General features: G+C 52.9%; 14 protein-coding genes across 14 annotated transcripts; 8 read left to right on the top strand and 6 right to left on the bottom strand.

Annotated features, from left to right (window-relative positions):
* Positions 1-5: 5 nt before the first annotated feature.
* LTS14_002578 (uncharacterized protein) lies at positions 6-3,196 on the top strand (the record flags this gene model as incomplete). Its single annotated transcript, XM_064835284.1, has 9 exons — positions 6-179; positions 242-270; positions 348-478; positions 536-1,005; positions 1,058-1,321; positions 1,371-1,523; positions 1,582-1,875; positions 2,338-3,017; positions 3,085-3,196. 9 exons carry the CDS (start codon positions 6-8, stop codon positions 3,194-3,196), a joined length of 2,307 nt encoding a protein of 768 aa, XP_064697219.1.
* A 744-nt stretch (positions 3,197-3,940) lies between these two features.
* LTS14_002577 (uncharacterized protein) lies at positions 3,941-4,672 on the bottom strand (the record flags this gene model as incomplete). The annotated part of the gene is made up of 2 exons (XM_064835283.1): positions 3,941-4,531; positions 4,652-4,672. 2 exons carry the CDS (start codon positions 4,670-4,672, stop codon positions 3,941-3,943), a joined length of 612 nt encoding a protein of 203 aa, XP_064697218.1.
* A 536-nt stretch (positions 4,673-5,208) lies between these two features.
* Positions 5,209-7,118, bottom strand: LTS14_002576 (uncharacterized protein; the record flags this gene model as incomplete). The annotated part of the gene is made up of 2 exons (XM_064835282.1): positions 5,209-5,374; positions 5,449-7,118. 2 exons carry the CDS (start codon positions 7,116-7,118, stop codon positions 5,209-5,211), a joined length of 1,836 nt encoding a protein of 611 aa, XP_064697217.1.
* A 724-nt stretch (positions 7,119-7,842) lies between these two features.
* On the top strand, positions 7,843-10,086 carry LTS14_002575 (uncharacterized protein; the record flags this gene model as incomplete). The annotated part of the gene is made up of 4 exons (XM_064835281.1): positions 7,843-7,896; positions 7,956-8,698; positions 8,779-8,797; positions 8,854-10,086. 4 exons carry the CDS (start codon positions 7,843-7,845, stop codon positions 10,084-10,086), a joined length of 2,049 nt encoding a protein of 682 aa, XP_064697216.1.
* Positions 10,087-10,632: 546 nt separating this feature from the next.
* On the top strand, positions 10,633-12,102 carry LTS14_002574 (uncharacterized protein; the record flags this gene model as incomplete). The annotated part of the gene is made up of 1 exon (XM_064835280.1): positions 10,633-12,102. One exon carries the CDS (start codon positions 10,633-10,635, stop codon positions 12,100-12,102), a length of 1,470 nt encoding a protein of 489 aa, XP_064697215.1.
* A 188-nt stretch (positions 12,103-12,290) lies between these two features.
* Positions 12,291-14,174, bottom strand: GUP1 (glycerol transporter; the record flags this gene model as incomplete). Its single annotated transcript, XM_064835279.1, has 3 exons — positions 12,291-13,253; positions 13,306-13,743; positions 13,797-14,174. 3 exons carry the CDS (start codon positions 14,172-14,174, stop codon positions 12,291-12,293), a joined length of 1,779 nt encoding a protein of 592 aa, XP_064697214.1.
* A 280-nt stretch (positions 14,175-14,454) lies between these two features.
* Positions 14,455-15,976, top strand: ARP4 (NuA4 histone acetyltransferase subunit; the record flags this gene model as incomplete). The annotated part of the gene is made up of 3 exons (XM_064835278.1): positions 14,455-15,023; positions 15,081-15,175; positions 15,231-15,976. 3 exons carry the CDS (start codon positions 14,455-14,457, stop codon positions 15,974-15,976), a joined length of 1,410 nt encoding a protein of 469 aa, XP_064697213.1.
* A 326-nt stretch (positions 15,977-16,302) lies between these two features.
* On the top strand, positions 16,303-16,966 carry LTS14_002571 (uncharacterized protein; the record flags this gene model as incomplete). The annotated part of the gene is made up of 2 exons (XM_064835277.1): positions 16,303-16,632; positions 16,664-16,966. The coding sequence occupies 2 exons, from the start codon at positions 16,303-16,305 to the stop codon at positions 16,964-16,966; spliced, it is 633 nt and encodes a 210-aa protein (XP_064697212.1).
* An 818-nt stretch (positions 16,967-17,784) lies between these two features.
* Positions 17,785-18,948, top strand: LTS14_002570 (uncharacterized protein; the record flags this gene model as incomplete). Its single annotated transcript, XM_064835276.1, has 3 exons — positions 17,785-18,084; positions 18,136-18,286; positions 18,344-18,948. The coding sequence occupies 3 exons, from the start codon at positions 17,785-17,787 to the stop codon at positions 18,946-18,948; spliced, it is 1,056 nt and encodes a 351-aa protein (XP_064697211.1).
* A 730-nt stretch (positions 18,949-19,678) lies between these two features.
* Positions 19,679-20,257, top strand: LTS14_002569 (uncharacterized protein; the record flags this gene model as incomplete). The annotated part of the gene is made up of 1 exon (XM_064835275.1): positions 19,679-20,257. One exon carries the CDS (start codon positions 19,679-19,681, stop codon positions 20,255-20,257), a length of 579 nt encoding a protein of 192 aa, XP_064697210.1.
* A 570-nt stretch (positions 20,258-20,827) lies between these two features.
* LTS14_002568 (uncharacterized protein) lies at positions 20,828-21,646 on the bottom strand (the record flags this gene model as incomplete). Its single annotated transcript, XM_064835274.1, has 1 exon — positions 20,828-21,646. The coding sequence occupies one exon, from the start codon at positions 21,644-21,646 to the stop codon at positions 20,828-20,830; it is 819 nt and encodes a 272-aa protein (XP_064697209.1).
* Positions 21,647-22,056: 410 nt separating this feature from the next.
* Positions 22,057-22,893, bottom strand: CHO1 (CDP-diacylglycerol-serine O-phosphatidyltransferase; the record flags this gene model as incomplete). Its single annotated transcript, XM_064835273.1, has 3 exons — positions 22,057-22,425; positions 22,483-22,772; positions 22,827-22,893. The coding sequence occupies 3 exons, from the start codon at positions 22,891-22,893 to the stop codon at positions 22,057-22,059; spliced, it is 726 nt and encodes a 241-aa protein (XP_064697208.1).
* A 328-nt stretch (positions 22,894-23,221) lies between these two features.
* Positions 23,222-25,906, top strand: LTS14_002566 (uncharacterized protein; the record flags this gene model as incomplete). The annotated part of the gene is made up of 2 exons (XM_064835272.1): positions 23,222-23,947; positions 24,137-25,906. 2 exons carry the CDS (start codon positions 23,222-23,224, stop codon positions 25,904-25,906), a joined length of 2,496 nt encoding a protein of 831 aa, XP_064697207.1.
* Positions 25,907-26,237: 331 nt separating this feature from the next.
* Positions 26,238-27,116, bottom strand: LTS14_002565 (uncharacterized protein; the record flags this gene model as incomplete). The annotated part of the gene is made up of 2 exons (XM_064835271.1): positions 26,238-26,730; positions 26,947-27,116. 2 exons carry the CDS (start codon positions 27,114-27,116, stop codon positions 26,238-26,240), a joined length of 663 nt encoding a protein of 220 aa, XP_064697206.1.
* Positions 27,117-27,768: the final 652 nt, after the last annotated feature.

The following is a 27,768-nucleotide window of genomic DNA, read 5'->3' as shown; positions in this document are numbered from 1 at the left end:
TTACTATGGAGTTGTATGGGAAAGACAACAAGCAGCTCGATGATTATATCGAGAGCTTCAAGTCGGATGCAATATCGGTAGAGCTTATTGAGGTTTTCAGGAAACGCGGAAAGTCACACGAGGTAGTCCAGGAGAGCCATGCTGACTTCGAACACCTCAAGACGTATCTCTGCCGGAAGGTTTGTGTCTATCTTCAGCGTAGGTTATGGTCCGCAGTGCGAGATAGCTGAGTGTTCTACAGGCGCCTTCTCACCAAGTCATTCGCGTTTTGTAAGTAGCGATAGTGTCGACCACCTTCCGCGTCGCTTCCTTCAAGGGTAACGGCTGACGATGCCGCTCATTGACAGGAGCGTTACACAATTGTCTGGACCCTTGATCAGACTCCTCGGCAGCAAGTACGAGATGGACTATGAGCTCTGGACTTCGCAATTTCAATCAAGCGACAGAGAGTGGTTTGCTGGCCCACTCATTGAGCGAGGTAAGTGTCATCCCCAATCAGCAACAATGCATGAGATTTCCTGACCTGCTTGCACAGGTGCTCGCCGCTTCTCGCACTTCAATCTTTCGTGTGTAGACTTCAAGCGAGCGACGCCAGAGACGCCACCAGAATACCAATCAAATCGAAGAATTAGTCACACAGTCCGACTGGTCAGGCTTCTGAACTTGATTTCGAGGAAAGGAGGCCAACCTGTCGCCACGTCGCGAGTCTTCGTCATCAGAAGAATATCGGGGCATATCCGAAAAGATGAGGGCCTCTGGACCTTCATATATTTCTGCTACCCAAACACGGATTTGGCCGACGCACATCTTGTGACTGACATCCCCGGAGGCGTTCAGCCACACTTCACGACCTGGATAACCGACTTTTTGCAAGCCGCATCACCAACCGAACTGCTGGACGATCTCAGTCACGATGGGTATGGCTTTGTACTTCGAGTCCTTCGCGAAATCAAGACAACTTGGAAGTTGTTGCTCAATGAAATGGAGGTATTCCTGGAAGACCTAGTCAGTGTTCGAGCCTTCGAGAGTTAAATGATTTGGTACTGACCTTCTGCAGAATGGGAGCATGAGTGACGACGAACTAATGGACTCGGCCACGTGGCTGCATCGCCAATTCATCTCCAATCTCGACTACTTTCAACGACAACTACTCTATCATCAGCGCTATGTCACCTACCTTATGAACGCACCTGCTCAAGAAGGCCTCTGTATTGCCCCGACTGTGTTTGGGAAAGATCTCTTACAAGAAAACAATGCTCTACGTGTGGTCGACCAGAGGCTTGCAGCACTAAGAACTCAGACTACAGCAATCCTTAATACTGTTAGTCTCCGTGATCACTTCACGAGCACTCTGTACTGACTTATTCCAGGTCGTCAATCTCAGCGCTGTACAACAAGCACGGCTGGCTCAGGAAATGACACTTTTGCAGCGGAAGGACGCCATCCTTACATTCAATCAGGGAGAAAGCATCAGGCGATTGACTATCCTTAACATGATATATTTACCTGCAACTTTCATAGCGGTAAGTCATGGTATGAAGCGATAGTATTTACACACTCTTCTGACCATTCGTGAATCAGACCGTTTTTGGAATGAACATTGTCGAGAACAACCGTATTGGAATTTGGAGACTCTGGACCTTTGCACTTATATCTGTGTTGCTCACAGCGTTTACGCTATGTTTTGCCATCTTCAAGGTCGAGAATACTTCCAATGCAGAAGGCTCGGCTCTGCCAGGCCTGTTGAAAGGCGTCATGGGAGCGGATATCGAGCCTCCACTCTCTTCCGACGCAGCTGACGGTCGGGACGACGAGTCCAGTAGTGCACCTAACTCGTTATCGACCGTTTATCGATGGTTGAGATCGCTAAGAGTGGTAAGAACGCATAATGATGAGAAACCAGCTCGATATATTGCATGATATATATACCATCTCAAGTCCCCATGGATTGGAATCAGCTCAAGAGTGATATCCTCTACAGCCCCATTGATTTGACCGGTTATTGTCAGTGTATTTGATATGCGGTCTTATGGAGAATCAGGCTGCATCTTTTGTGTATGTTTGGGGGTGGCTTAGGTGGACGCAGCTAAAAGACGATCAGATCGGTTGCCTTCGTGCGGGGCGTCAAGACTATGCATGTGTTGCAACCATCACAGCTGCAAGGCTACTACGGCGCGGCATGCAGATTGACGAGGCGCTTTTGATCAGGATGAAGCCTCTTTCCCAGGCTATAAGTGACCGCGCCTTTCCCCGTGCGATGTTCTGATTTCACGAAACAGACACCTATTGTATCCATCAGTAAGATCGCTTTCGCTAATCATGCATCAAATCTCAAAGGAGCTGGGGCGATCGGTCCAAGAAGATTCGGAGACTGCCAATGGTGATTGTAGTGGAGACAAGGCTCTGGTGCGAGCACTATGCTTTTACAATGACCCACCGAACGGCGAGTCTCCCAGATATGTCGTCGTGCCCGACCAAACCCCCGGGATCAGGAATTACAGTCATCATAAAGTCTTGGTATCTATCAATGATGTTCGCGGCTCCAGGCAGAGATTCACACTCGAAAGCAACTCATTTGCACCATACCCCAACACATTCAAGCAGCAAGTGCATATTGACTATGACGAAGATGATGATGTCCGCGGTATCTACCTTCCATGGGTTGGAGAATTCGTCAGGGCAAGTGTTGTTGGCGATGTGAAGGTTTTGATTTGGGACTACACTGTACGCAAAGCGTCGAAAATCAAGAGAGCAAACCGCCAAGTCAATAAGATCCATATCGACCAGTCTATCGCCGGGGCACTCGGAAGGGCTCGTCGCCACCTCTTACCAGAAGAAGCAGAGAAGGTCTTGGCAGGCCGACTGCGATTTCGCATCATCAACGTCTGGAAGCCAATCAGAGGGCCTGTCCTGGATCATCCAATGGTTTTCGCAGATCATCGCTCCATCATGCAGAAGGACTTGGTGGCAGTACCCCAGATATACCCCGACTATGTCGGCGAAACGTATGCGCTAAGGTATGGCGAAGGTCAGAAGTTCTGGTATTGGAGTGAGATGACGACCGCGGATGTGCTGCTACTGCAGTGTTTCGACAGCAACAGATGCGAGTGCGGCGCAGAGGGGATGCAGCATGTACAATGCGCACATGGATCATTCGAGCTCAACCCTTTTGGCCAAGAAATGCAGAACCGAATGAGCATTGAGGTCCGCTGCCTTGTGGTTGGACAAAACGAAAGCCGTCATTGTATATTTGCCCGTTGCTGGGAACTCGATTTCCTCCTCGACCATGGCACTGCTTAGGAAGAGGCCACTGTGATAGGCTGCAGCCGTGGGGTGTGTAGTGAAGGGCTTCCCCTTTCGGTTAGTAAAATGCGGGAAGAACTGCATGTTCCGCTTCGCAGGCCCCGGCAACATGGTTCATCTTCCTGTAGCTCTACAATCGTAACACTCTGGAACGCTCTTAGGGATATGGTTGTCATCTCCTGGAGTAAGTCAGGTGTTGCGACTGGAAGTCGGTCTTTTGTTGTCTTCGTGGCTGGCTTTTGATCGGCCCATTCATGCTCCTCGACACACATCCCACCTGGCAACCCTACGAGGCACTCTTGGGCTTTGTTCTGGCCCTAGATCTAGTAGGCTCCAGACGCGATGTGTCAAAGTTGAAGAGCCGAGCCATGGTGCCTGGTTGAAGGAAGGTGGAATGGCTTTATAGTCCATCGAGCAGCCAGACAGTGGCTGCTTGACGCGAACGAATCAGGTGGACGAGCTCCTGATGCGCTAAGAGGGAACACATTGAGGGCTGCTATTTGTGGCCTGCATGTTCGGGACTCCCTAAGTATCTTAACAATGTATTCCAGACATCAGAGCAGTCGCAACGCATCACAGACTCTCATACCAAGGCCACTAATGCAGCTTACGCCCGAATACCTCCACGACAAGCCACTCATCCTTGCCACGACGGATCATCATTGAGCAGATCCCGTCCATTATTATGCGCGCAAGGAGCCTCCGGATTACCATGACTCCCGGCACCCGCCCTACTACGCCAATACGTCTTGGCCCACTTGGGAAGATCAATATACCCATTCTGCCACATTCCACACTGATCATCCAGCATGATGTGGAAAGTGTTCACTTCGCCGGCGTCTCCGCGCACCAATCCAGCGTAGTTGTACAATCCCAGCAAAGCCTTTCCGGTCTGACAGTAGTACCACCATTGTCCCGGAGACTTCCAATGGTAGGCTGCCACGCCGAGCCAGGCCTCGAAGCAGTTTCGAGCGGATTCGTAGTCGTCTTGGCTGGCGATGGTGAAGCCTGTGCAGGTGACTGCGGCTGGGGTACCAAAGCCTCTTTTGATGACGCCGGAATTGGAAGTGGTGTCGGTCTCAACAGTGTTCGCCAAACGATCGGTCTGTATACCCTCGAGAGCAGTAATCTCAGGCACGTATGCACGTTCTTCCTGGTCTGTAGTCGGGCTGGATGGCACTGCGACAATGCCAAGGGCAGAAGTCGCCAGAATGACTATTTTACTGTACTTCAAGATGGATGTCCGAGTGCGTGGGAAGGTGAAGGATAACAAGAAGCAAGATAGTGTGTAGATACTATGACAAGCTTGTTACAATATTAAAGCAGTCGGTGATGCCAAATGTCTCACCTTGCGGGATAACAGCTCCATTGCCACGGCAGCCTGGTTGTATGAGAGTGTCGCAGTTCCCCACCTGTTGAGATGGACTCGGCCGTAGAGTACCACAAAAGCCGTATGGTGGCACACGTGATTATTGACGGGTGCTTCAGATTGTTACATTGTGATTGACGGGTGCTACGTGTGATCGTTGACGGGTATTTCGACTTGTCCCATCGTGAATAGCCTGTGCGACCGAGCAAGTGACGGCCTTTAACAGTGATACAATCCTTGCAGTTGCACACACGAATTCCTTATTCCGGATAGTGACAATCTGATCTTAAATGCCTGCCAGCTCCGTTGCTGGAGGAGCCGAGATAAGAGATAAGTGCCACCACGGCCCTGTACTCCGCTCGCAGCGTAGCAGCCAGCTGTGTAGGCCAGGGCGTCCAAAATTTCATGGCGACCAGATCGGATGATGCACAGTCAAACCCGTGATGGGAGCGGCATGCACTTCCGTAGCCTGGAGAGGCAGCCGCGGGTCTCTTGGAAAGTAAATCGGGAAAGGAGTCGGCAGACTACCAATTAACCTAATCATCAGGATACTCGTCCCTGATATTACTCACAAACACCCCCGCCCTCCCATCCCACCTCTTGAACCACCGGCCGGCCAGCGCCAAAACAGCCCGGCTAGGCTTCTCCTTCACCACCTCGATATTCTCTTCCGCCACATATCGGACACTTTTATCCGCCGCCCTGTGAAAACACAACAGTCAGCGTGCAATCTCATCCACAAACCATGGGACACAGAGGTCGGGGTCGATACTCACACGACATTATAGAACGGCTGCTCCCTGCCCCTCGGCAACCGATCCACACCCATCTGCTCAATCCACCTCGGCTCGGCACTACACTTAGTATCCCACCCCACCACCACGCCCTCATACCCATACCTCCGATGTCGAAACAAGGTCCCGATCTTACACCCCACCCCTCCCGTCCCCGGGATAGGGAAGAGACCCGCTCGTAACTGATCCCGACTCGGCCTTTTAGATATCGGTCTCGCATTCGCATCCCCCGTCCGAGCGGTCGTGACGAGGTGCAGAAGGACGTGGTGTTCGCGTTCGTTTCCTAGCATGGGGATCACGAGCGTCTCGATCAAGCCTAGGTCTTCGGGGAAATGGGCTTGGTAGTGTTCGATCAAGTAAGGGAGGCATTGGCGGCGGCGGTGCAGGGTGGTGGCTGCGTTGGTATCGCCGAGCACGAGCATGGACCAGAGCATACTATACCATGCTGCGTCGATGTCGGGATAGAATGGTCCTTCTCCTTCACCTCCATCATCACCGCCCGCTTGTCGCTGGAGATCTCGCGCTTGTTGCACAGAGTTCATGATGTTCCTTCCCGTCCGCAAGGCGATTTCCAACGTACTGGATGGACCGAGATGATAGGAGTGTTGGGCCCGCGGGGCACCCATCTGTAAAAGGCGACTGGACAGGGCTTCGCGGGGGAGTTCGGTCTCGCTGCGCCAGGGGTCCATGTGCATGATATCAGCCGGATTATCGTAGTCCAATTCCCGGGTTGCGGAGCGAGGGCCACCGTCTAGAGTCGTATCGAGTGGTGTTTGAATGACGGCGTGCACGTGATGCGGGTAATTTGACGGACGGGCATCGATGCCTAGGCGGCGGGAGATGGCGCAGTAGATCGCTACCGATTGTAGTGGGAGGGAGGTATGAGGTGAGTCGAACAAGGCTATGGAGATGAAGTTATTACGCAGGGCATGATAGTCTTCTTCGCCCGGGTTGCCCACGAGATTATGCTCGCGGAGCCAGCGCGCGACTGCGATGGCTTTGTCGCGGATGGTCCAGGCGTCGAAGTGAAGGTCTTGGGATTTAATCGCATCGGCCACGCGGTTTAGTTCGCGGTCGATGTCGTTGAGGTCGCCTTTCTTGCCCGCGAGGACGAAGAGATCGTATGCACCGAGGACTTCTTCAAGCCGCACCATTTGCTGCTTTTGCAATCTCATCCATTTCTCCAGAGCAGTTGCGCGGTGTATCTGGCCCAGAATAGCATCGGCGTAATATCTTCTCGCCAAGACGTCCTCTGCATCGTCTGGTGTATGATCCCGCTCCCGCAATAATAGATCTTTTACATCATACCCATGCTTTGCCACTTTCTCCATCCGATGGATCCGATGCTGCTGTGTCTTCAGGAGCGCCTCGAACAGCTGTTGTGCTTCCTTATCCCTCTTCTTGCGCTCTACGAAGAGGGCTCGCCACTTGGTCTGAGCGGGTGGCTGCTCAAGCCTGTCTTCGATATCATGGCTGGGTTGCCAGTACCGAAACTCCCGAACACAATGCGATCGCCATATTAGTGGTTCGTAGGTGGTTTTGTTGTTGCGTCTGCATGTCCTACCGAACGCGACGGTGTCCAGTGGAGGAAGATAGGTCACGATGATTTCGAGCAACTCCTCGGGAAGATTCGTGAAGGGTAAGAGGGACATGGTGGTCATGTGTGATTGATCTTGTCCTTCTGCTTTCCCCTAATCGTGTCAAGTGGTATGCAACGGCTTGGCGACTTCACACGTCCAGCATTACAACATCTCGATTACTGTCCACATTTGTGATATCGTGTGAGCATTGATGACGTCGGGCAAGACGGATCGATAGATCTCTCGGCTCTCGGGCATATCAAGCCCTAGCCCTAGCCCTAGCCCTATGGGACAAGCTCGGCGGGCCTCAAAGACTATCGCAGGACTAGCAGGTACACGGTCTAGTTTGTTCACTTTCATACCGTACGCAACACGGGATGGACCAATTCTCCTCACTTCACCATGCTTGGCAGGCAATACGTGTCGACCACCTGACCATGCACCTAAGACCTTCACCACCTCGGCCAACGGCTTCTACGGTGTCTCCAGGATCCGCTTATGCCAGCTGCCAAATGCCAATGCCAATAATAATGCCAATCCTTGCACCACGGACAGCGGGGCATTCCACAACCCGAATCCGAAGAGGACACAACCATCAGCTCTTATGTCAGCCTCTCGCGGCTCCTTCGGACTTTGGAGCGTTGACGTAGCGTCTTAGCTGAGCTTTCACGTGGAATCATAAATATACATAAGTTATCTGACTGCCGCCGTCGATCACATATATAGCTGTACTTCTGCCGTCCCGTGTGCCTTTCAGCCGCTTTAGATATCTATCAAGACCGCATCGGTACACAACATGACCGCCCAACATGCCGATGGCGGCGAGCTGAAGCGTGTGGAATCGTATCAAGTAGGTGAGCAGTCGAATAGCTCGCCGCAACAAACAAATCTAATAAATTATGAAAAAAGTGGCCGACTGGACACGTCGGACACCTCAGTGCCAATCAACAAAGCTCCCTCACAGCCTTCAAAACTCTCTGCGAACAAAACGGCTACTACACCCCCGCCACCCTCGACGGCAGAACACCCGCAACCCACGACGAGGAAACGCTGCTCCGCTACCTCCGCGCCCGCAAATTCCTCCCCCAAGAAGCCTTCAAACAATTCAAAGACACGGAAGACTGGCGCAAGGAGAACCAACTCGACCGCCTCTACGAAACCATCGATGTGCAAGAATACGACCGCACCCGCCGCGTCTACCCGCAATGGACCGGCCGCCGCGACAAACGCGGCATCCCCCTCTACGTCTACCAAGTCTCCCAAGTCGACGCCAAGGACGTCTCGGCCCACGGCAAAGATAACAAGACCTCCCGCTCCTCCTCCATGTCCACCACCGCCACCGGTACGAGCGGGACCCCGGACACCCCTCCCCGAATGCTACGTCTCTTCGCCTTGTACGAGAACCTCTGCCGTTTCGTCCTGCCTTTATGTTCCGCCATGCCAGATCGTTCCCACGCCGAGACGCCGATTAGTCAGAGCAATAACATCGTCGACATTAGTAAAGTCAGTATGGCTAAATTTTGGTCGCTGCGGAATCATATGAGTGAGGCGAGTACCCTTGCCACGGCGCATTATCCCGAGACGTTGGATCGTATTTTCGTGGTCGGGGCGCCCGGGTTTTTCAGTACGGTTTGGGGGTGGGCGAAGAATTGGTGAGTTCTTGTTCTGGAGGATGGTGGTGGGGTTTTGGGTGGGTTTGTGATTTTGTGCTGATGTGGTGCTTTTTCTGCAGGTTCGACCCTATTACAGTGGTAAGTGTACTGAGAGGAAATCGTCCCACGACTTAGAAGCTGACTTTTTGGTGCAGTCCAAAATCTTCATCCTCAACGACAAGACTATGCTCGCCACCTTGGAGAAATACATCGATCGTGACAATATCCCGAAGAAGTACGGTGGTAATCTTGATTGGACTTTCGGCGATATGCCTTCTCTTGAGGACGGGATTGCAAACAACTTACGATGGAAGGAAGATATCCGCCACAAGGGCCACCGAACCCTACCAATAGGACCTATCAGATGGCAGTACGATGCAGAAGGTGACCTTGTCGCGATAGCTATTGGATCGGAGAACGGCAAACCCAGAAGTCGCGTACTCGCGGGACTGCATCCGGATGACCACGTAGCTAGGCTAGCTTTATCGCCTGGTCGCTCGGAGCCTTCCTTGAACACTCGCAACCTCGCGCCACCAACCCCGACTACTGGTAACTTGGCACCTTCGTCCCCGCAAAGATTGGCACTACATAGAGTGGCGTCGCAGGCTCCGGCGCCCGAAGAAGGTCCACCTGTCAAAGCTTCCTCACCACCGCTCGAGGGCGCTGTGCCTACGGATGCTGTTTCGCTACCCTCACTTGAGGGATCCACGCCTCCAACCAACGCAGCGGCACCTACTCAACAGGCGGCGGGCGAAAGTGGATGGGCAGCAGCCGTAGCCGCACGAGCCATGAGTGGGAACGCAGATCTAGACGTCGGCAAGAACGCGAAGTCGCACGTGACGCAGACGAGTAGAGAGGGCACCTACACCATCCCCTTCCGAGACCACGCAGAACAACCCAACGCGAGCATACCCACCCACGCAAACGCAGCAAACACGAACACCGCCCCCTCAGCCCCCGCAACTGAAACCCGTCAAGGCACAAGCCACACCCGTCTGGAACAACAAGCCGGCACCCACGCCGCCGGCACGATGGCGGAAGGAACTCCACGCCACACCATCGACGGTCAAGGCAGCAAGACCGCAATAATGGAGCCTACGACCGTCGGGCAAGCACCCAAAGAACATCCGGTTCCTGAAGCAGAAGGTGGACAGCACCCGACTTATCTGGAGCAAGCGCATAATCTGGCAGGGCAGGCGGTGGAGCAGGCGAAGCATTTACCCGGGACGGTCATGGCTGCTGTGGGGTATGGGGGGAAGGGTGAGCATGAGGAGGAGGTGCAGCAGGTGAAGAGGGATGAGAGGCGGGATCCGGAGATTGAGGGGATGGAGAAGGGGGATGTGGAGGAGTTTTTGAGGAGTCGGACGATGAGCCATAAGAGTGGATGAGTGAGGTGTTAAGTGTATCGATTGATGGCAATCTGGTAGGCACATGTAGGCAGAGGAGTATTTGTGATTTGCAGGCGGTAATTTCTACGGAATATCTCCAGAATGACTTCGATACCCCTTTTCCACATCTATGCTAGTTTCTTAGCTTGTGATGCAACACAGTAACAACAACTCTCACCGCCGGTATCTCATATTCCGCCGCTTCCGCAGGTGTGTCGGGCTGCGCTAACCTGAAAACGCAACATCGAACTTCTGTGGGATCCTCCCGTGCCTGCCCTTGCTAGGGCTGACCTCACTTTCTTCTTCACAAGTCAGCCGCACGGTCCGCGGCGGTGTGATATCTGCATAGTAAGCATGATATGCTGTCTAAAAAAGAAGCTGGTATACGGGAAAAAACAAGAATGGTTATCTAATCTACATAGGCGGTGCTGCCAGGCGAGCCGGGTAATACCAACTCGTAGTGATTAGTGAAGGATTGATTTATGCTTTGATTCTCGACCACTAAAGAAGAGCATACAGCTAATTGGCCAATAAGAGATGGTCACCATGCTCGATAAGAACGAACTCGCCACGCTACTTCCCGGAGTCGATGTCAAGATACCTTCGGAAGGCGACGACGTAACGAAATATATCTCCCGCTGGAGCAATACTCGACTCTCCCTTCCCGCCGCCATAATCACGCCGGTAACCGAAACGGATATCATCAGTACCATCCACTTCACCTCCGCCCGGAAAGAAGAAAATCTGAAGGTAATCCCTACCGGAGGCGGCCACGGCACCTTCGTCCCCATTGACAGTAGGACTCTCTACCTCGACCTCCGGAACTTCAAGTCTATCCATCTAGATGAGGATGCAGAGACAGTGACTTTCGGCGGTGGGGTGGTTAGTGGAGAGGTTCTGAAGTATTTGGGGGAGAGGGGTTGGTATACTAGTGTGCCTAATTCTAATGCTGTGGGTATGGTGGGGTATGTGCTTGGGGGTGGGAGTTCGCCGTTTAATGCTGTCAAGGGGTTGGCGATCGATAATCTTATTATGATGCGAGTAATTACTGCTGGCGGGGTGGTGGTGAAGGTGGGTCCGGAGTCTGTTGGCGAGGAAGCTGATCTGTTTCGTGCACTCTGTGGTGCTGGCTTCGGGTTTGGGGTGGTGGTGCAAGTTACGCTCAAGACGTGGAGGGTGGAGAATCTAGGAATGCAGGAGGATAAGGTCTGGACCAGGAAACTCATCTTCCCTCCTACTGCTATCAGGACTGCAGCAGGGACATTTGTGAAGATACAGAAACCTGATGATCGGATGGTGGTGGTTCTCCTGCTCATGCGTGCGCCGCCTTCGGCTCCCAGACCAGGCGCGCCAATGATCATGCTAAACGCCAGTTTCTTTGGCCCTGTTACAGATGCTGAGGAAGCCGCAGTGGCCTTGTTTGACGAGAGCATAACTTCGCAGGCGATCGTGGCGGATACTGGAGCCGTGTCTGTGAGCTCAATGAACGATTTCTCTGCTCCACTAGATCGCCATGGGGACTTCAAGGAATTCTACTCGGCTTGGTCCCCTGGACTGTCAGCGGAAACGATCGTGACGGCCTTCGACCGCTGGCTAGCCTTCGGCGATGCGACACCAGAAGCCAAAGCCGCAAGTTTCATGGTCTTCGCCGCCAAAGGCACGAAAGCGATGCTTGAGCATGATCCCGAAAGCCAGAAGTTCTTTCCACGGCCTCTGCGAAGTCGTAATGTTTTCGTGCAAGCGGTCCCGTGGTGGACGGCCGAGAAGGCGGAGGACTCATCTAGAACCTGGGCAGCGGAAACGATGGCTCTTGTCAACGCGCCGCAGCATGATCGGCTTGTTGAAGGAAATGGACTGGCTGATCGTGATCGGCTGACTGCTCATGCTGCGAATCTCAGCAAGGGGATCGATCTAAGCACAACGTGGGCTACGTCGCAGCTGAAGGAGATCAGGAGGATCAAGGGCATTTGGGATGCTGGGAACCTGTTTTGGAATCCTATTGTCGACGGAGTGTGATAGAGCGTAGAAGTCACATGACATGAATTGTGAGACGCTTCTTTCGCCCCGCCGTGGCTTGCTGCTAAAAGACTCATCTTTGTAGGCCAGTACAGGCTGTCTTTCCTCGAGGTATGCGATGCCCCTGAAGCTCAAATGACCGGCAGGATCAACCCAGTCGTTCGTGATACAATGTAACCAGCCGCTCTTCAGCACTTCAAATCCACGCCCCTCCTCTTCTCCCCCTCCCGCCACTCAAACATAACCTGCACCCCAACAAATAACGTCATACAAGCCCCCAGCAAAAACACCCTGCCGCCAAGACTACTCACAATCCCATCCACCAACCCCTTCAACCCATCCAACCCCAGCGCAAACCCGACCAGATTCGCAGCCATAAGCATCAAAATATTAAACACCCCTCCCGCACCAGACAACCACCTGTACATATTCGGTCGATCCTTGAACCTCTTCGCCGGAAACACCATCCGTCCCACCACCTCCGGCAACACGAACAACACGATCAACCACCCCCAGATCAGAAGTTTAAGATTGATATCATGCCACAACGCGACAAAAGTAAACACAGCGGCATAATTCACCGCTTTCCGCCAACCCGGCACATCGCGCCCCGTCCCGCCCATGGGGATGAAAATGTAGCGGACGATCCAGCGGTTGAAAGATCTGTGCCATCCTCGCCAAAAGGCCAGGACGGAGTAGTTATCTGACATACACCGTACCATGTTTTCCGGCGGATCGATGCCGTCGATGAGAGACCAGAGGCGAAAGAAGCGCCAGGGGAGGAGGAGTTTGAGCCAGATGATGTGCAGGTTGAAGTAGCCTAGCATGCTTAGTTGGAATGGTGAATAAGTGCTCCAGTCCGGATGGGATTTAGAGATTGCGACGGCGTAGAGGTAGTGCAGGACTAGCTCCATTGTGAGGAGGCAGATGATGAAGCGGATTGCGTAAGGAGCGATGCGGGAGCGTTTGGTGCTCGGCAGCGGGTGGCGGGATTGGGAGATGTAGTCATTAAAGTTTAGGATGGGGCCGGTGAGGTAGAGGGGGCTGTAGAGGATGAAGGAGAGGTAGTTGGCGAAGGTATATTCGGTTTGGTGGGCGCCGAGGGAGACGCGGTCGCGTTCGGAGAGGGTGGTCGGATCGAGGTTTTTCCTCTGGAGTGGATCAGTTTAGAGGTGGGTATCTTGGGAGAAGGAGGAACAGTACCTCGAGGGGACTGCTGGCTTGGCGGTCGAGCATCCAGAGGTGGTCAAGGTTGAAGGATATGAGGCGCAGGACGGTGATGTTGAAGAGGACTTCCCAGCGTGGTATCAGGCCGCCATAGCTGTCAATCCAGGCTCCGAGATCTGACGTAGATGCGCTTCCAGCGTTTGTAGTCTGAGGTGGTAGTGTCACTGCAAGGATGTCTGCGAAGCGGTAGCCACGGCATAATTCGTTGGCGAACAAGATGGCGATGTTGAAGGTCCAGGTTGTAGCTGTCACGTATTGCTTTGGTAGTGCGGTGGCGATTTGATAGTTGAGCCATAGGATGACCAGGATCTTTAGCGAAGATACACCATGTAGAGCGACGATGAAGACGATGGCGAAGAGTAGATCGAATGTAGTCCGTCGCCGTAGCCTAGCATCGGCTGTGGCTGCATTGTCCTGCACAGAGGAATAAGCCCATGAGCCAAGCATTCGCTGTATCGTGTTCCTACCTTCCCAGTTGAATTTGAACCAGCGAGTCGATCATAGACTTGTCTCAAGAGTGGATGAGCGACCAGAAGCAAAGCCATATAAGGGATATTGTTCCTAAACCCCTGATACTGCTCGTCTGAATTATCGACCTTTCGGCCAGGAATCCAGCCATCGCTCAGAAGGGTTTCAAACTTCTTGTAGCCCGGATGACTAGGCTGTGAGACATCATAGACAGCCTTGAACATGAAGACGGGAATGGTCAGGAAGCAGGCATAGTAGAAGTAGTATTCCGGCGTCCTCCATTTCGACGGTTGAGCATTGGGGAGTGGTTCGCCTGGGTTCTTGGAGGCGAAGCGGGTGTCGAGCGTTTCGACCTTGTACATATCCAGTAACCTCATCTTGACATTGCAGTGGCCGTATATGATTGTATACGATTGTATATGATTGTATATGGTGGAAGAGGAGAAGTGGTGTTTGAGGAGGCAACTCAACCCAATTGCCTCCAAGCTGTCCCACACTTTCGACGCGTTCGCGTTTCCCGCACTTGATGCCAGCCATTGCAATGCGACAATCGCCTCCCACTTCATCTCCGTGATCAAGTCATTCGACAACATAGCGGATCAAGACTCTGGCAATCGGAAGTGTCGCATGTAACATTTCCATCACCACCACATCGTCATGGCCGCCGTACTCCCTCCCACCCAGGCGCCATCAAAGGACGACTACGCTGGCGACGAGATCAATGCTCTTGTGCTCGACCCAGGCAGCTACACGACACGCGCCGGCTTTGCAGGAGAAGATACGCCCAAGTCAGTCACACCGACACATTACGCTCTTTCCAAGTCTGGCGAGCACATATTCGGCGAGAATGCCATTCATCTTCCACGCGGCGATGTAGAGATAAAGAACCCATTCAGTTCAGACGGTCTGGTGGAGGACTGGGACACTGCCGCCAAGCTGTGGGAGTACGCCATCACATCTCGCTTGACCGGCGCGAGGCAGACACCACCAAGCAAAAATGGCCTCAATGACGATCCGGTAAAAGATGGCGAGGGCGATACAGCAATGGTGGAGGATATGGAGAAGATGGAGGACGAGGAGCAAAGTAGGACGTTAGAAGAGTATCCGTTGCTCATGAGTGAGCCCGGGTGGAACCCAGTCAAGGCGAGGGAGAAGACAATTGAGCTGGCCATGGAGGAGTGGGGTGTTCCTGCTTTCTTCTTGGCAAAGACTGGACAACTGGCTGCGTAGGTGAGGCCAGCGATCATGTATAGAGAGCGAGTGCAGCTGACAGTGAGACACAGATACGGCAATGGGAAGGCTACAGCACTTGTAGTGGATGTTGGACATCAGAACACCTCAGTCACAGCAGTGTGGGAGGGCATGGTATTACGGAAGAGTATGTTTCACGATATCCTTAGTACTCTTCATCCTTCCTAACATAATCTTCACAGGCATCATGCACAGCAACATAGCCTCCTCGTTCCTCTCCGACCAAATTCGCCACATGTTCACCACCCAACAAGTCCCTCTAATCCCACACTATATGGTGAAAACCAAACAACCCGTCGACGCCAAAGTCCCCAGCAACGCCACCTACACCAATTTCGACACTCCACCCCACGCCTCCTTCCGCCGACTAGAAGAAGAACGTGTCCTCACCAGCTTCAAAGAAAGCGTCGTCCAAGCCTGGCCAGGACCCGGTCGTCTAGACTCGAACACCGATGCCGTGAAGATGAACCCCGCCCGACCGTTCGAAATGCCCGATGGTTGGAACACCGTCTTCGGCCCCGAACGCTTCAAAGTAGCCGAAGGTCTCTTCGATACTAAATCCGCTTACCCGGACCCGTCAACCAACTCAACGCCCCCGAAAAGCGACGACTCTATCCCCTCACTAATGCACCGCGCCCTCAATGCCTGCGATCAAGATACCAAAGCTCCACTGTTAGGAAATATTGTGCTCACGGGCGCTGGCAGTCTGATCGAAAAGATGCCAGAGCGATTGCAGACGGATTTGCAGGCGCTTTATCCGAATCCCAGGGTAAGGGTTATTGCGAACTCGTCGAGTGTGGAGAGGAAGTATGGGGCGTGGATTGGAGGCAGTGTGCTGGGGAGCTTGGGGACGTTTCATCAGATGTGGATTTCTAAGGAGGAGTATGCGGAGTTTGGGGCGGGGATTGTTGAGAGGCGGTGTAAGTGAGTTGAGTGACGAGCATATGCAGGAGCGTGCGGCAAAAGGCTCATGGCTGCTTGGCAACAGTCAGGAGAGGTTGAGTAATACCATTAATAGAGCCAGAATCTACAAACGGACTCTACAAAAATTGTGTGATGTATTTTCGGATCAATCCGTGATCCATTATGCCTTTGGAATGTTGACCTGTCGCTGTGGTGTCAAATATATCGGGGAGGCTCATGTGAAAGCGAATGTAGAAGGTCCATGCACGTTCCGATTTCGAATCCCAAGCCCAGTGGCCTTCCTGCACCTTCATACTTCGGAGATATCGACACCGGACGGCATTGAAGTGCATGGATGGCGTCAGAGGATCGCACAGCAACACGCAGCTGGTGACAAAAATCGAGCATGAAGATGACGACTTCAAGATTAGAGGCGCCGCCTCATCAGCCATGAGCAACGAAGCTACGGCAAAGGATTTAACGCCCGATACCTGCACGATCTGCCTGCAAACCATCACGGAGCGAGCTGTTGCTGTACCATGCAACCATCTGACCTTCGATTACCTATGCTTGGTGTCATGGCTGCAAGAGCGGGCGACATGTCCGTTGTGCAAAGCCGTGGTGAGGGAGGTGCAGTATGATTTTGGAGGACCGGCGGACTATAAGACGTATCGCCTGCCAGTGAGACCTGCAGATGAAGGAAGATGTGTAGCTGGACGCGGTACCAGGGAACGTGAACAGCGACAACGAGCGCCCGACTGGACGAGAAGGCAAGGCACTATCCAAACCACAGACCCGGCCGTCGAAAGACGACAAAGAGTCTACCGCGATCGCACATACTCTAAACACGTCGGCGCAAACACCACATCACAACATCGCGACTTCACATCATCATCGTTCGCCCTCTCCGAGTCCTTACAAAGCCGGGCCCGAGCTTTCCTGCGGCGAGAACTGCAAGTCTTCTCCTTCCTGGACCGCGAAAGCGTACACAGGGGAAGTGGAAGACACTATTTAGTCGAGTACATCGTGGCGGTAGTAAAGACGCACGAGCTGAAGAGTGCAACTGGGCAGGCGGAAGAGTTGGTGGCTGAGTTTTTGGGAGAGGGGAATGCGAGGTTGTTGTTACATGAATTGGAGGCTTGGCTGAGGAGTCCGCATGCGAGGTTGAAGGAGTGGGATCGGGGGGTGCAGTATGCTTCTCATGGGCTGAGTGGTAAGGGCTGAATAGGGTGATGGTGAAGACAGGTCTTACCCGAACCCCGAAGCCGATGTCCTGAGCTCCATCTATCATGTGGTCACCTGTGATAGCTTTTCTCTACACTGCATCGATTACACCGCAACACGAGGCTCGCACATCAATGATCTTAGACGCCAACATCGATCCTTGTGTTGGCTATCGTGCATACGGACATAGCGGTGTTAAGGCTTGTCGGCAAGTATTGTGGATATCACTCATCATCCGGATTGAGTTTCGGCAAGGCGCCACATATGCAGTAACATCATGCAGATTTGTATAGAAGCAGAAAGGCAAGATCAATCACTCAACATTCTGATTACTCGTCGTAGCACTGCTTACGCAAACGTTGCGAATTAATCTTGCTACATTCGGTTGTCGTATTTCGACCCAGCCACCTCGCCAGCAGGCACGCTCACGTCAATACTGCTCATCAGGCGCAAGGAATTTCTGTGGACACTGGCACGTCTTTGCCGCTTATCAAGCCCATATTTTACAAGGACACTGCATCAAAGACTAGAAGTGCACCAGTCTGACCTCGACATCCTCCGACCGCACAACACGTCTTCACAGAACAGCGACCTCGTCTCATTACAACAATGGCTCCCAACAACAAATCCCTGGTGCTCGTTACCGGCGCCACTGGCCATCTCGGCTTCAGGACACTCGTCCTTGCGCTCCAGGCTGGCTATCGTGCTCGCGTGGTCTACCGCAGCGAGTCGTCGCTGGCCAAGGTCAAAGGAGCTGCATCCATCAAGCCGTTCATCGACGACTTGGAGTACGCCCATGTACCCGACATGACTGTCGATGGAGCCTTCGACAAGGCTGTCAAAGGTGTGGACTTCTTTCTTCACATTGCCAGCCCGATCTTCGACACTTCTGAAGCGGGTGGCGAGGTGGTAAGTACGACCTGCTACTTTACGCACACACAAGATGCTGACATCCTCCAGCGAGACTGGCAGAAGGAATTCTACCATCCGGCCCTGCAAGGTACCGTCGTCGCCCTCGCCTCAGCCCTGAAAGAGCCAAACATCAAGCGAGTGGTGATTACGTCGTCCGTAGTAGCAGTCGAGGCAAAGAACGGCGCGAGTCTCGCAGGTCGTAAGTCAACACTCCCTATCCTGGCCTGCATGTTCAGACGCTGATGATGAGGCGTAGCGAACGATGTCAAACCGCTACCCGACAAAGAGACACTCACGAACTTCACTGTGCCGGCGCACGCATATGTCTACTCTAAAGTCATGGCACATAGAGCCGTGGACGACTGGATCAAGGAACATCCAAAGGCACACTTCGATGTTGTTCGCGTGCTCCCAGGCTATATTCAAGGCGCTAATGAGCTTGCGCAAAACACTAAGGAGGCTGCCGTTGGGTCTAATGAGGGCACTTTCAACGTGGCGCTCGGCAACTTGTTGAGTGGACCGAAACCGACAGCGCAGATCTACCTCGACGACATTGCTGAGACCCATGTTGTGGCGCTGGACAAGCAGAAGGTTGACGGTGGTAAGGCTCTTATCTCTGTTGCGAATGATGGGAAGGGCTGGGTGTGGGATGACTTTGTGCCTGTGGTCGAGCGCCTGTTCCCCGACGAGGTGAAGAACGGTATCCTGAAGCCTCACAAAGGCCAGGAAGGAGGTGAGGTTGCCTTTGATGTGTATGAGACCGTGAAGGTGTTGGGTCATGACTTTGCGGGTATTGAGACGATGGTGCGGAGTGTTGTTGAGCAGTACTTGAGACTGAAGGGTAACGAAGGGACGGCATAGGACGAAGGCCTTATGCACGGTCTTGCAGAGCCGTGATTGTCTTGTTCAGGAAAATCTCAATTACTTCATTACCAGGAAGGCGTCGGCGGTTGGATGCCCACCTATTTTCGTGAATCGTCACCATCGATTTCCGTCCGCATCTTCACTTTTGTCAATTGCTCCAGCTACACCGCCACCACAACATCGACCGCGGGACGTGACTTGAGCTTTGTCAGCACCATTTCAGCTCCTGTGATAAGCGACTCCAATAACTACGATGAATCTTCTCAGCCCTATCAAACTCAACGTTAGCGGCTGATCAGCTTCGCCCGCTGACCAGGCCCTTGCATGCCAAAGCCTTGCGAGTTTACCGTCACAGTCTCTCAAGTGTTCAAGCCAAGAAACAGCTGAAAACAATGAGACCAATGATGATTGTGGGTGGCGGCCTATAGGCTTGAAGGCAACTGCATGGATGTTTCGTGACCTGCAAGCCGCTACGGCCGAGCCTGCGACCCGGCAGAGAGTGGCCTTTCGAACCCCGTCCCCTGCTCATTCGGCTGCGGCATTGTGCGGTCTTGAGTCAGGCTGAGCAATATCAGGGATCGACACGCATTAACGCCGTTGGTTCTTGGACATCAGTACTTCGAATCCGGAGCATAGAAGTCGCAATAAGAAGACACACTGCTCAACCCAGGTATCAGGCTCCTACGACGGACTCTTGCACGACCATCCACTTGACCTTCACACGACAATGTTCTCCATACTACTCTTGGCCACCTGGCTCGTAGGCGCATTGGCACAAACGAAGACGACAACCAATCTATTCCAAGGCTCCCTCATCTCACCGTCAGCGACCATAATCGGTGGCGCCATCACGACTGGTATAGCCGGTTCCATCATCGAGGTCAACTCCTGCGGCACCACAACCTACGCCATCATCTGCACAGAAGCGAGTCTGTGCCTCGCCAACGCAACATACTATGTCACGCAAGGCCCAACGACCATTTTAGTGTCGTACAGTACCTCCGCAAACGGCACGGCGGGCACTGCACGCGAGAGCTGCTCGGTGGATCATAGCACTTATGCTATATGTACGGAGACAGTAGTCTATGATGTAGCAGGCTCCAAGACGACCGTCTCGACTACCGCCGCGGCTTCCGGGACGGATTTGGCGTACGCGACATTCCCCATCACGGCGGGAGCAGAGAAGATTGCGAGGCCTACTGGAAAGTGCGGCACGGCTACTGCGCTGGGTGGCGTTGCTGTGGTCAAAGTGCTCGTTTTGCCTGCTGCTGCTGCAGTGGCGGTGGTAGCTGGAGCATTGGTTTGAGGAGAATGACAGTGGGTTCCCTTTGGACTGATCATGTTGGAATGATCAATACGATGTGAATGGTACTCCACGGTCGCTGATCTTGATTCGGATTAGGAGCCACTAAACTGAGCAAAGCTGGCAGAGGACACTGGGTGCACCTCAAAGATCGGCGACTGAAGGACTGCTAAGAGCCAAATATTGCGATTTCGGGCTGATTGACGGGATTGATGGCTTCATGCAAAGATCGAAATTGCTAGCCTTGTCGGCCTCAATTAGTATGTATCGCGGGAGCTCGTGAAGTTGAGATGCCCGGGGTGTTGTATGATGATCCTAATGCGACTTAGCACTCGCGTTGCATGGAAAGCTGACCGCTGAAACTATAGAGAAGTGCGATTATAGATGGAGAGGACTCTGGAGCGGCAGGAACAATCGTACCGTACACCTTCTGGACCCGGTGGTGGTTTCAGGCCAAGATGCTTTAGGACTTGGTGAACAAAGTATGGTAGCGTTATACTAGCAAGCATAAGTTCAACTCCTTCATTGAGCAGCTTCGAGACCAATTTCATGCTCTTCTCACTCGCAAAACAGTCAGCTTCCTATCACAATCTCGACCAGTCTCCGTGCCCACTGTTCCGGCATGTATGCAAAGCCAACATGTCCCCCCGGCATGACATCCAACTCCAAGTCAAGCCTTTCAGCCAGCACAACATTCGCCCGATAGTGGAGAGCTTCGCGATGCGTACCCTCACAGTTTAGCAGCATCAATTTGCCTTTGTGCTTCTTCAGAACTTCCATATCGATGTCGTGGGTCGGATAAGGAAGAAACTCGCGTTCAAGCCAGTACATTACGTTGCCAGAAGTATACGGTCCACCGACTTTTGGGTCAAATGCTGCCAGTAGAGCAGCTGTCTCGGCGCCGGACTTGGTCATGGAGGCGAATTGCTCCATAGCCGGTGCAACACCATTCTTGCGATAGATCTGGTGCACTTGTTGAACCTTCCCCTGCACGGCGTGGAAGTCAGGTAGGACGCTGATCAGTGGTGGCTCTTGAACCAGTACTTTATCGACGACATCGGAATGTCGAATGAGGGCTTCGAGAGCCACGACGGCTCCAGAGCTGTTACCTAGAACGAATGCGGGTTTATCTGGTGAAAGGTGTTTGATCAGAAGTGCCACATCATCTGCGTCTGTCTCAAGTCGGTGCTCATAGTCCTGACTACCAACGAGCACACTTCGCGAGAAGCCTCGACGGTCGTATGTGGCAACCGTGAAGTGCTGCTTAAGGTGCTGTGCCAGCTGCGAGTAAATCTCAAGACTGCCTGTGCCACCGCTGATGCAGAGAAAGAGGGGCCCTTTGCCGTGGATCTCGTAGTGGAGACATGCACCTGGCACTTCTAGTTCAGGCATACTTGTGGGAATCGTGCGAGAGAGTATGGTGAAAAGAAGAAAGCTAGATTCTGGTCGCCTAGAGCATTGCGCATTACAGCTTGTCTTATGGTACAACGCTCAGGGTCTGCGAGGGAGGGTGAGCTGATATCTTGGCATCTTGGTAGTGGTGTGATGCTGGCTCAGAAGTACAACTAAGTTGTATGCATTGTTTGAGCTGCTTACGCGCTGTATACTGGATCAGGAGATGTGATCTGCTGATGAGCTCATGAGAGATCTTTTGATTCGTGCATAGCACAAGCAGCCATCTGCCATTGGGCGGTACCAATCATATTGGACATATGCTCTCGTAGCTGAGGTCCTTGCCACTCGCTACTGCGATAGCTATGATCGAGGTACGGCTGCCATGTATTCACAGCGTTGGTACTGCTCTAAGGCTTCGGAATATGCAGCGTCTTGCTCAACATGCAGCAAGCATGCGTCAAGAACAGTCCCACCACAGGGTGCATCTCCAATGCAGTGCCTTTCATGACTGTGCCCAACGGCAGACCGCCTTGTATCCAACCTTGCGAAGCCCAGAAAGCCAACACACCGACAATGGTCAAACTCATCGGGATCGGCACACCCTCGAAATATGCTGCCTTGCCGCTCTCATCGTGTGGTACGCTACTGGACGTGACGTTGAATCGTGCAAGACGAGCCAAACCAGCGAGCACGAAGCATGTAAGTAGCAATTGATCGAGAGGAGTCCGCATGCCAAGAGAGAAAGCACAAGCTGCTGGAGCCACACCGAAGGAGATCTATAATGGTGTCAGTCCCACCTAACTGCAATCGTGAAGTACATTCGTTAGCCCTACCAAGTCCGCCAGCGAATCAAGCTCTGCTCCCATCAAACTGCTCTTCTTCCTCCACCGAGCCACTTTGCCATCAAAGAAGTCGAAGAACAGTCCGAAGGGCATGAAGGTCAAAGCCGCCCACAGGTTGCCCTTGTGCGTCGGCTCCAGGCAGTATCTCATGGAGGACATGATAGACATGACACCACAGAAGCCATTCATGAGCGTGATGAAGTCTGCAAGGTGGTAGGCGCGGATCAGGCTGAAGTGGCCAGGATTGGGATCGTTGAGGAGGTAGACCTGTTTATCACGGGCTGTAGCAATATGTCAATACGTTGCGTATGCTTTGCCTCTATACCTATACTCACGTGGCTCTTTCGTGGCCTCCTTCACGTCTTTTGGAATGCCATTGCCGGCATTTGATCGCTTCGACATGGTTATGTATGGTGCTCTTGCAAGATTGGGAGAACGCTGGTGCGGAAGCGTTGTCAGAATCGGCGACAATGAAGTCAAGAGCAGACGAGTAAGACCTGTTGATGAGCAGTGAACACAATATACAGCAAATCCAAGAGTACTCTGCTATTTCCCTGTTCGTGCAAGCTACGTCACGAAGCTTGAATTTTGACCCACTGCTCATGTGATCGCGCGTTTTGGCGTTTGCGCGGAACATTGCCGCTGTGGGCAGGCACGTCTACTTCTCTACATACCAGCATCGACAGGTCTCGCATATCTCTTCACGACAAAAAGAGAGACACCATGACAGATGGCTGCAGCAGCTCTCGCTAGTGTCTTCCCAGCGACGAGCTTCACCACGCCTACCCCTGAGACTACACCAAATATCGGCATTCTCGCCTCACCAGGCCAAGCCTTCGGTGGTCCCACTGACTTCCTTGACGATGCAGTAGCACTCAACCGTGCTTGGAGCGTAGCTACTCGATATCTTAGCCTAGGAAATTTCGAGAACCAGCAGTCTTCCACGGAGATCCTCCAAGCAATCGATCTGTTGTCAAAGAATGTCTGCCGCAGGGCGGAACTGCAGGCCTGGTACAGCAACGAGATCGCCACGCACTTCAGGCTGAATGTCGACTTATCGACCTGGACGCAAGCCGTATCTCTCAGTAATGCTCTCCACGTATTGCAAGACAGTGTGCGACAACTGATGAACGCTCATGCGTTCTACGCTGGAAGGCCAAATGCAATCTCGGCTCAATGGCTCACGGATGCAGCAAGCAACAAGTTCAGGCAATTGGTCAAACGAACGATACCGGCAGATCGCCTCCACGCCACTCTAGCCAGTGCCTTTTACGAACGCATGACAACCACTCTTGCTGGCTACGAGTCGTACGAACGTTGCCAGAATACAGGCAGCTGTCTATGCGAGCTCAGTCTGGACGGAATCCCGATTGATGACTTAAGCCGGGTCGGTCTTGGAGGACGATATGCCGAGCGTGCATTCGCGCTCAGCGTACACCGACTGCTAAACCGTGCTGTAAGTCTACGTGCTGGTCGTCGGGCTCATGTCTGAGCTGCCGGCCGGCCACGGTGAAACTACATCTGTCAACTGACACTGTGCTAGGCTGTTGAGAGACGGTGCTTCCAAGTGGACTGGAGTGGGCAGACAAGCATTGTCCCGCGACTGCGGCAATGGATCCATGATGTGTTCTCATCCTTTGTACAGCGTACACTACAGGTACTCACCTCCAGAGATGGAAGTAGCCAGGCCGAGCTTGACGCCTCCTTCCTCGAGTCGATGGCAGTCAGCGCACTAGGGCGCCTTCGCGTAGCATCTCTGTTCGACTATGTGAAGTCATGGCCAGCAAGTCAAGGAGCGTTCTACGACATACAACAGCATCTTGCCTCAACACAGACACTGCACGACAAGGCCCATCTTTGCGATAGCTTCATACGTCAGATCTCCAGTCGACTGTTGCATGCTGGAGCCAGTACTACCGACGTTCTAAGCATATACATCAGTGTCATACATGCCTTTCGACTGCTTGACGCCAAAGGCGTGATGCTCGAGAAAGTCGCACATCCCGTCCGGCATTATCTGCGCGGTAGAGATGATACGGTGGCCGTTATCGCAGCGAGCTTTTTGGCCGACGTGAACGTCGAGGGCACCATCGCCGGGCCGGATGCTGAGAGGGGGTGCGCCGCCATCACCTTTGAGGTGGCCAATTCGGGACTTGCTGAGCGAAAGGAGCAGAAGATGCTTAATTTTGACGATATGCAGTGGGTGCCGGATCCGATTGACGCCGGACCAGACTTCAAGGCAACAAAGTCGGAAGACGTCCTCGCCTATGTTCTGGGTCTGTTCGACCAGGAGGAGTTCATCAAGGAGGTTACAACTGTACTTGCTCAGCATCTGCTACATTCTACAGACGAGGAGTATGTCAAGGAGACCAGACTTGTGGAGCTGTTCAAGTCCCGCTTCGACAATTCCAAATTGCAGGCTGCCGAAGTCATGCTAAAGGATGTGCGTGATTCTGTTCACCTCAATCGTCGGCTCAATACCCAGCATAGAAGAGCGGCCAAACCTATCACGCCACGAGACATCCAAGCCGCAATACCAGCAGACGGTATTTCGTTGCCAGACCTATGTCGTACCCTGGGTGTGGTCGAGAATGCCGTACAGGTCCACGCTGCCCTCAAGCTTGTCGCGAGCAAGAGAGGCAACCTTTACTTTGCTAAAAGGACAAGACTACCACCGCGTGCTTCTGCTGAGCCGCCAGCATCGTCCGACAATGCTTCAGACTTCGATGTCCAGGTACTATCAAGCTTCTTCTGGCCGCAGATGCGAGCCAACGACTTCGAGATGCCGACAGAACTGGCCGACCAAGAAGCAACATTCAACATCGCGTTCGCTCGGCTTGGCAACCAACGCAAACTGCACTTCCGTCGTGCGTTGGCTCGCGTCGATGTCAGGATTGAGCTCGAGGATCGCACGGTTGATGAACACGACGTAAATGCTTGGCGGGCCAGTATCATCGACGCATTCACAGCTAGCGATGTTGATAGCCTGACTGTTGATCGCTTGCTAGAAGACTTACAGATGGACGAGGAGCTTGTCCTTGATGCCTTGAATTTCTGGACAAGCAAACGAGTACTGTTTCAGCGTTCCGCTGGCGAGTACGCCGTACTCGAGCGCCTTGACATGGATACTGGCGGAGCACCTCAAGTTCAGATAGCGAACGAGGCCATATCTGGTCTGAAGTCACAAGACGCTGTGTTTAAAGAGAACTCACCGATGTTCGAAGCATTCATCAAGAACATGCTGCAGAACAGCGGACCGAAAGAGGTTGGAGGCATGATGGGCATTACTGGTATGCTGCGCATGGTGCTTCCGACGTTCACATATGGTGATGAAGAAGTCGGCGAACTTCTTGCGGCTATGGAAGGCAGAGGAGAGGTGACGCACAATGCCGATGTGTGGTCGTCGAAAGCGTGATCGAGTACTAGATGCACATCAAGCTGCGCAAGAGCTGACAATCAAATGCGTTATAGACACCGTTGATGGAGCAATCGGACCGTACGCAGACACATGAAATTGGAGAGCAGTATGGAAATCTGGCTTCGAAAGAGGGGTAAAGCTGTAACACCGAGATATGGAGATTCTCTATCAGGCCCGCTGATGGAAACAAAAACGACATTCTCAGCAATTCTCCCCGCAGCAATTCCACTCCGAAAAAACAAATGCACATTCTGGTTCCTCTGCATGGTTATGTTGACCCCTTGTCTTCATGATTCATTCACCTCCTCCTTCATCACACGGCCACCGCCTACAAAGTTAACGTCACGGTCACAGTCTGCTTCTGAGCCGCCATAGCTCTCCTCTGCATCGTCAAATACAAATGTTTGACTGAGACCGCTTGCTCAGCCCAGCTTGCACCCGTCGACGCCGTCAATGACATGGTCACACCAGCCGGCGCCGCAGCAGGCTGCTGAGCCGTCTCAGTGGCCGGACCGGTCCTGACGGCGGTCGTCGATGTTGTCTCTGTCTGTTGACCATGCTGATGTGCAGCTGTGGCTCTCTTCAACACGCCATACTCTTGCACTTTCTGGATAGCGCCGACTACGTCTTTGATTTGGAGACTGAACAGCAAACCCGTCGATGCAATCCGTGCGTTAACAATGGCGAGTAGCAATCTGTGCGCGTCCGTGGCGTGGGTCCGGGTCATAGAGGATAGTTTACACAGGCCCTCCAGCATGTTCGTGCTCATATCCTTCGGTTGAAGTGAGACAATGCGCTTGACGCCGTTCACAGCGACGTGCCTGACAGGACGTATTTCTGTTGGCCATGTCTCATTGCACATCCCCCAGTTTTCATTGATGGAAGAGATCAATGCTACTCTTTTGGCTTGTGCAGCTAGAGAGATGCTCGCGAATAATACGTGTCTACCACTCCCTCCAGAGGTACGAAAGGTAGTCCTGATAGTGACACCAGCCGCAGGACGAATAGCAATATTTGTGCGTCGATCGTTCACTGACCTCGCCTCTTGCGCTGGAGTGTTGCCAGTTCCAGCAAATCTCGCCTGACGACGAAGTTGCAAGGCAGCCCTCAAGCGGGCAACATTATTCGCATGGTTTTGTTGTCGGATCGCCTGCGAACCTTGGTTGGCATCGCTGATGGACGCAAGAGCAGCTGGCACAGCAGGCATGTTCCTGAGGTCTGAGTCCGAGGTAGCAAAACCAATGGTCTTTTGATCGGAGATGTACCAAAGCAGGTCACACAATTGTCAGATTGGCACACTCAAGTCTAGTACTCGGTCTATGGCTATGTAGTCTCCCTAAGTCGGTAGTGATATACTCGATGAGTCGTTATGCCGACTGCGTCGACAGTCAGCAGAGCCTTAGTGCCATGGGGTGTATACTTACCTCTTCTTGGCTTGTGGTCGGAGGAGGTTGAGGACCAAGAAAACAGATTAGAGGGGGGAGATGGATGTTTTATATACCCAGCAAGGAGTGTAAGTTACTCCTCGATCACAATACTGTAAGCGCCGAGGCCGGATGAGCTAAACCTGCTATGGTCTAGATTGGGCAGCAAGGCATCCGACTATGCTCGAAAGGAGCGCTCATACACCGTACGAGCAACGTGATAGACTTGTAAGCCAGTCAAATCACTCCCTGCACACACACCTTTTCCCAGCACAGTTTCACCAAGCGAAATGAAGAGTCGTGTGATGCTCATCACGATTCAGAATGAACTCATGAGAACATGAAGATAACTCTCAGAGCTGTGATTTGAGAATGTACGCGAATGTGCATGAGACATTCTCAAAAGCGGTAATCGAGACGGCTCGCTGCGTGCAT

Source organism: Recurvomyces mirabilis, assembly GCF_035927965.1.
Source record: "Recurvomyces mirabilis strain CCFEE 5264 chromosome Unknown scaffold_5, whole genome shotgun sequence".
NCBI classification, from domain to species: Eukaryota; Fungi; Ascomycota; class Dothideomycetes; order Mycosphaerellales; family Teratosphaeriaceae; genus Recurvomyces; species Recurvomyces mirabilis.
This window is presented reverse-complemented; position numbering and strand designations above follow the sequence as displayed.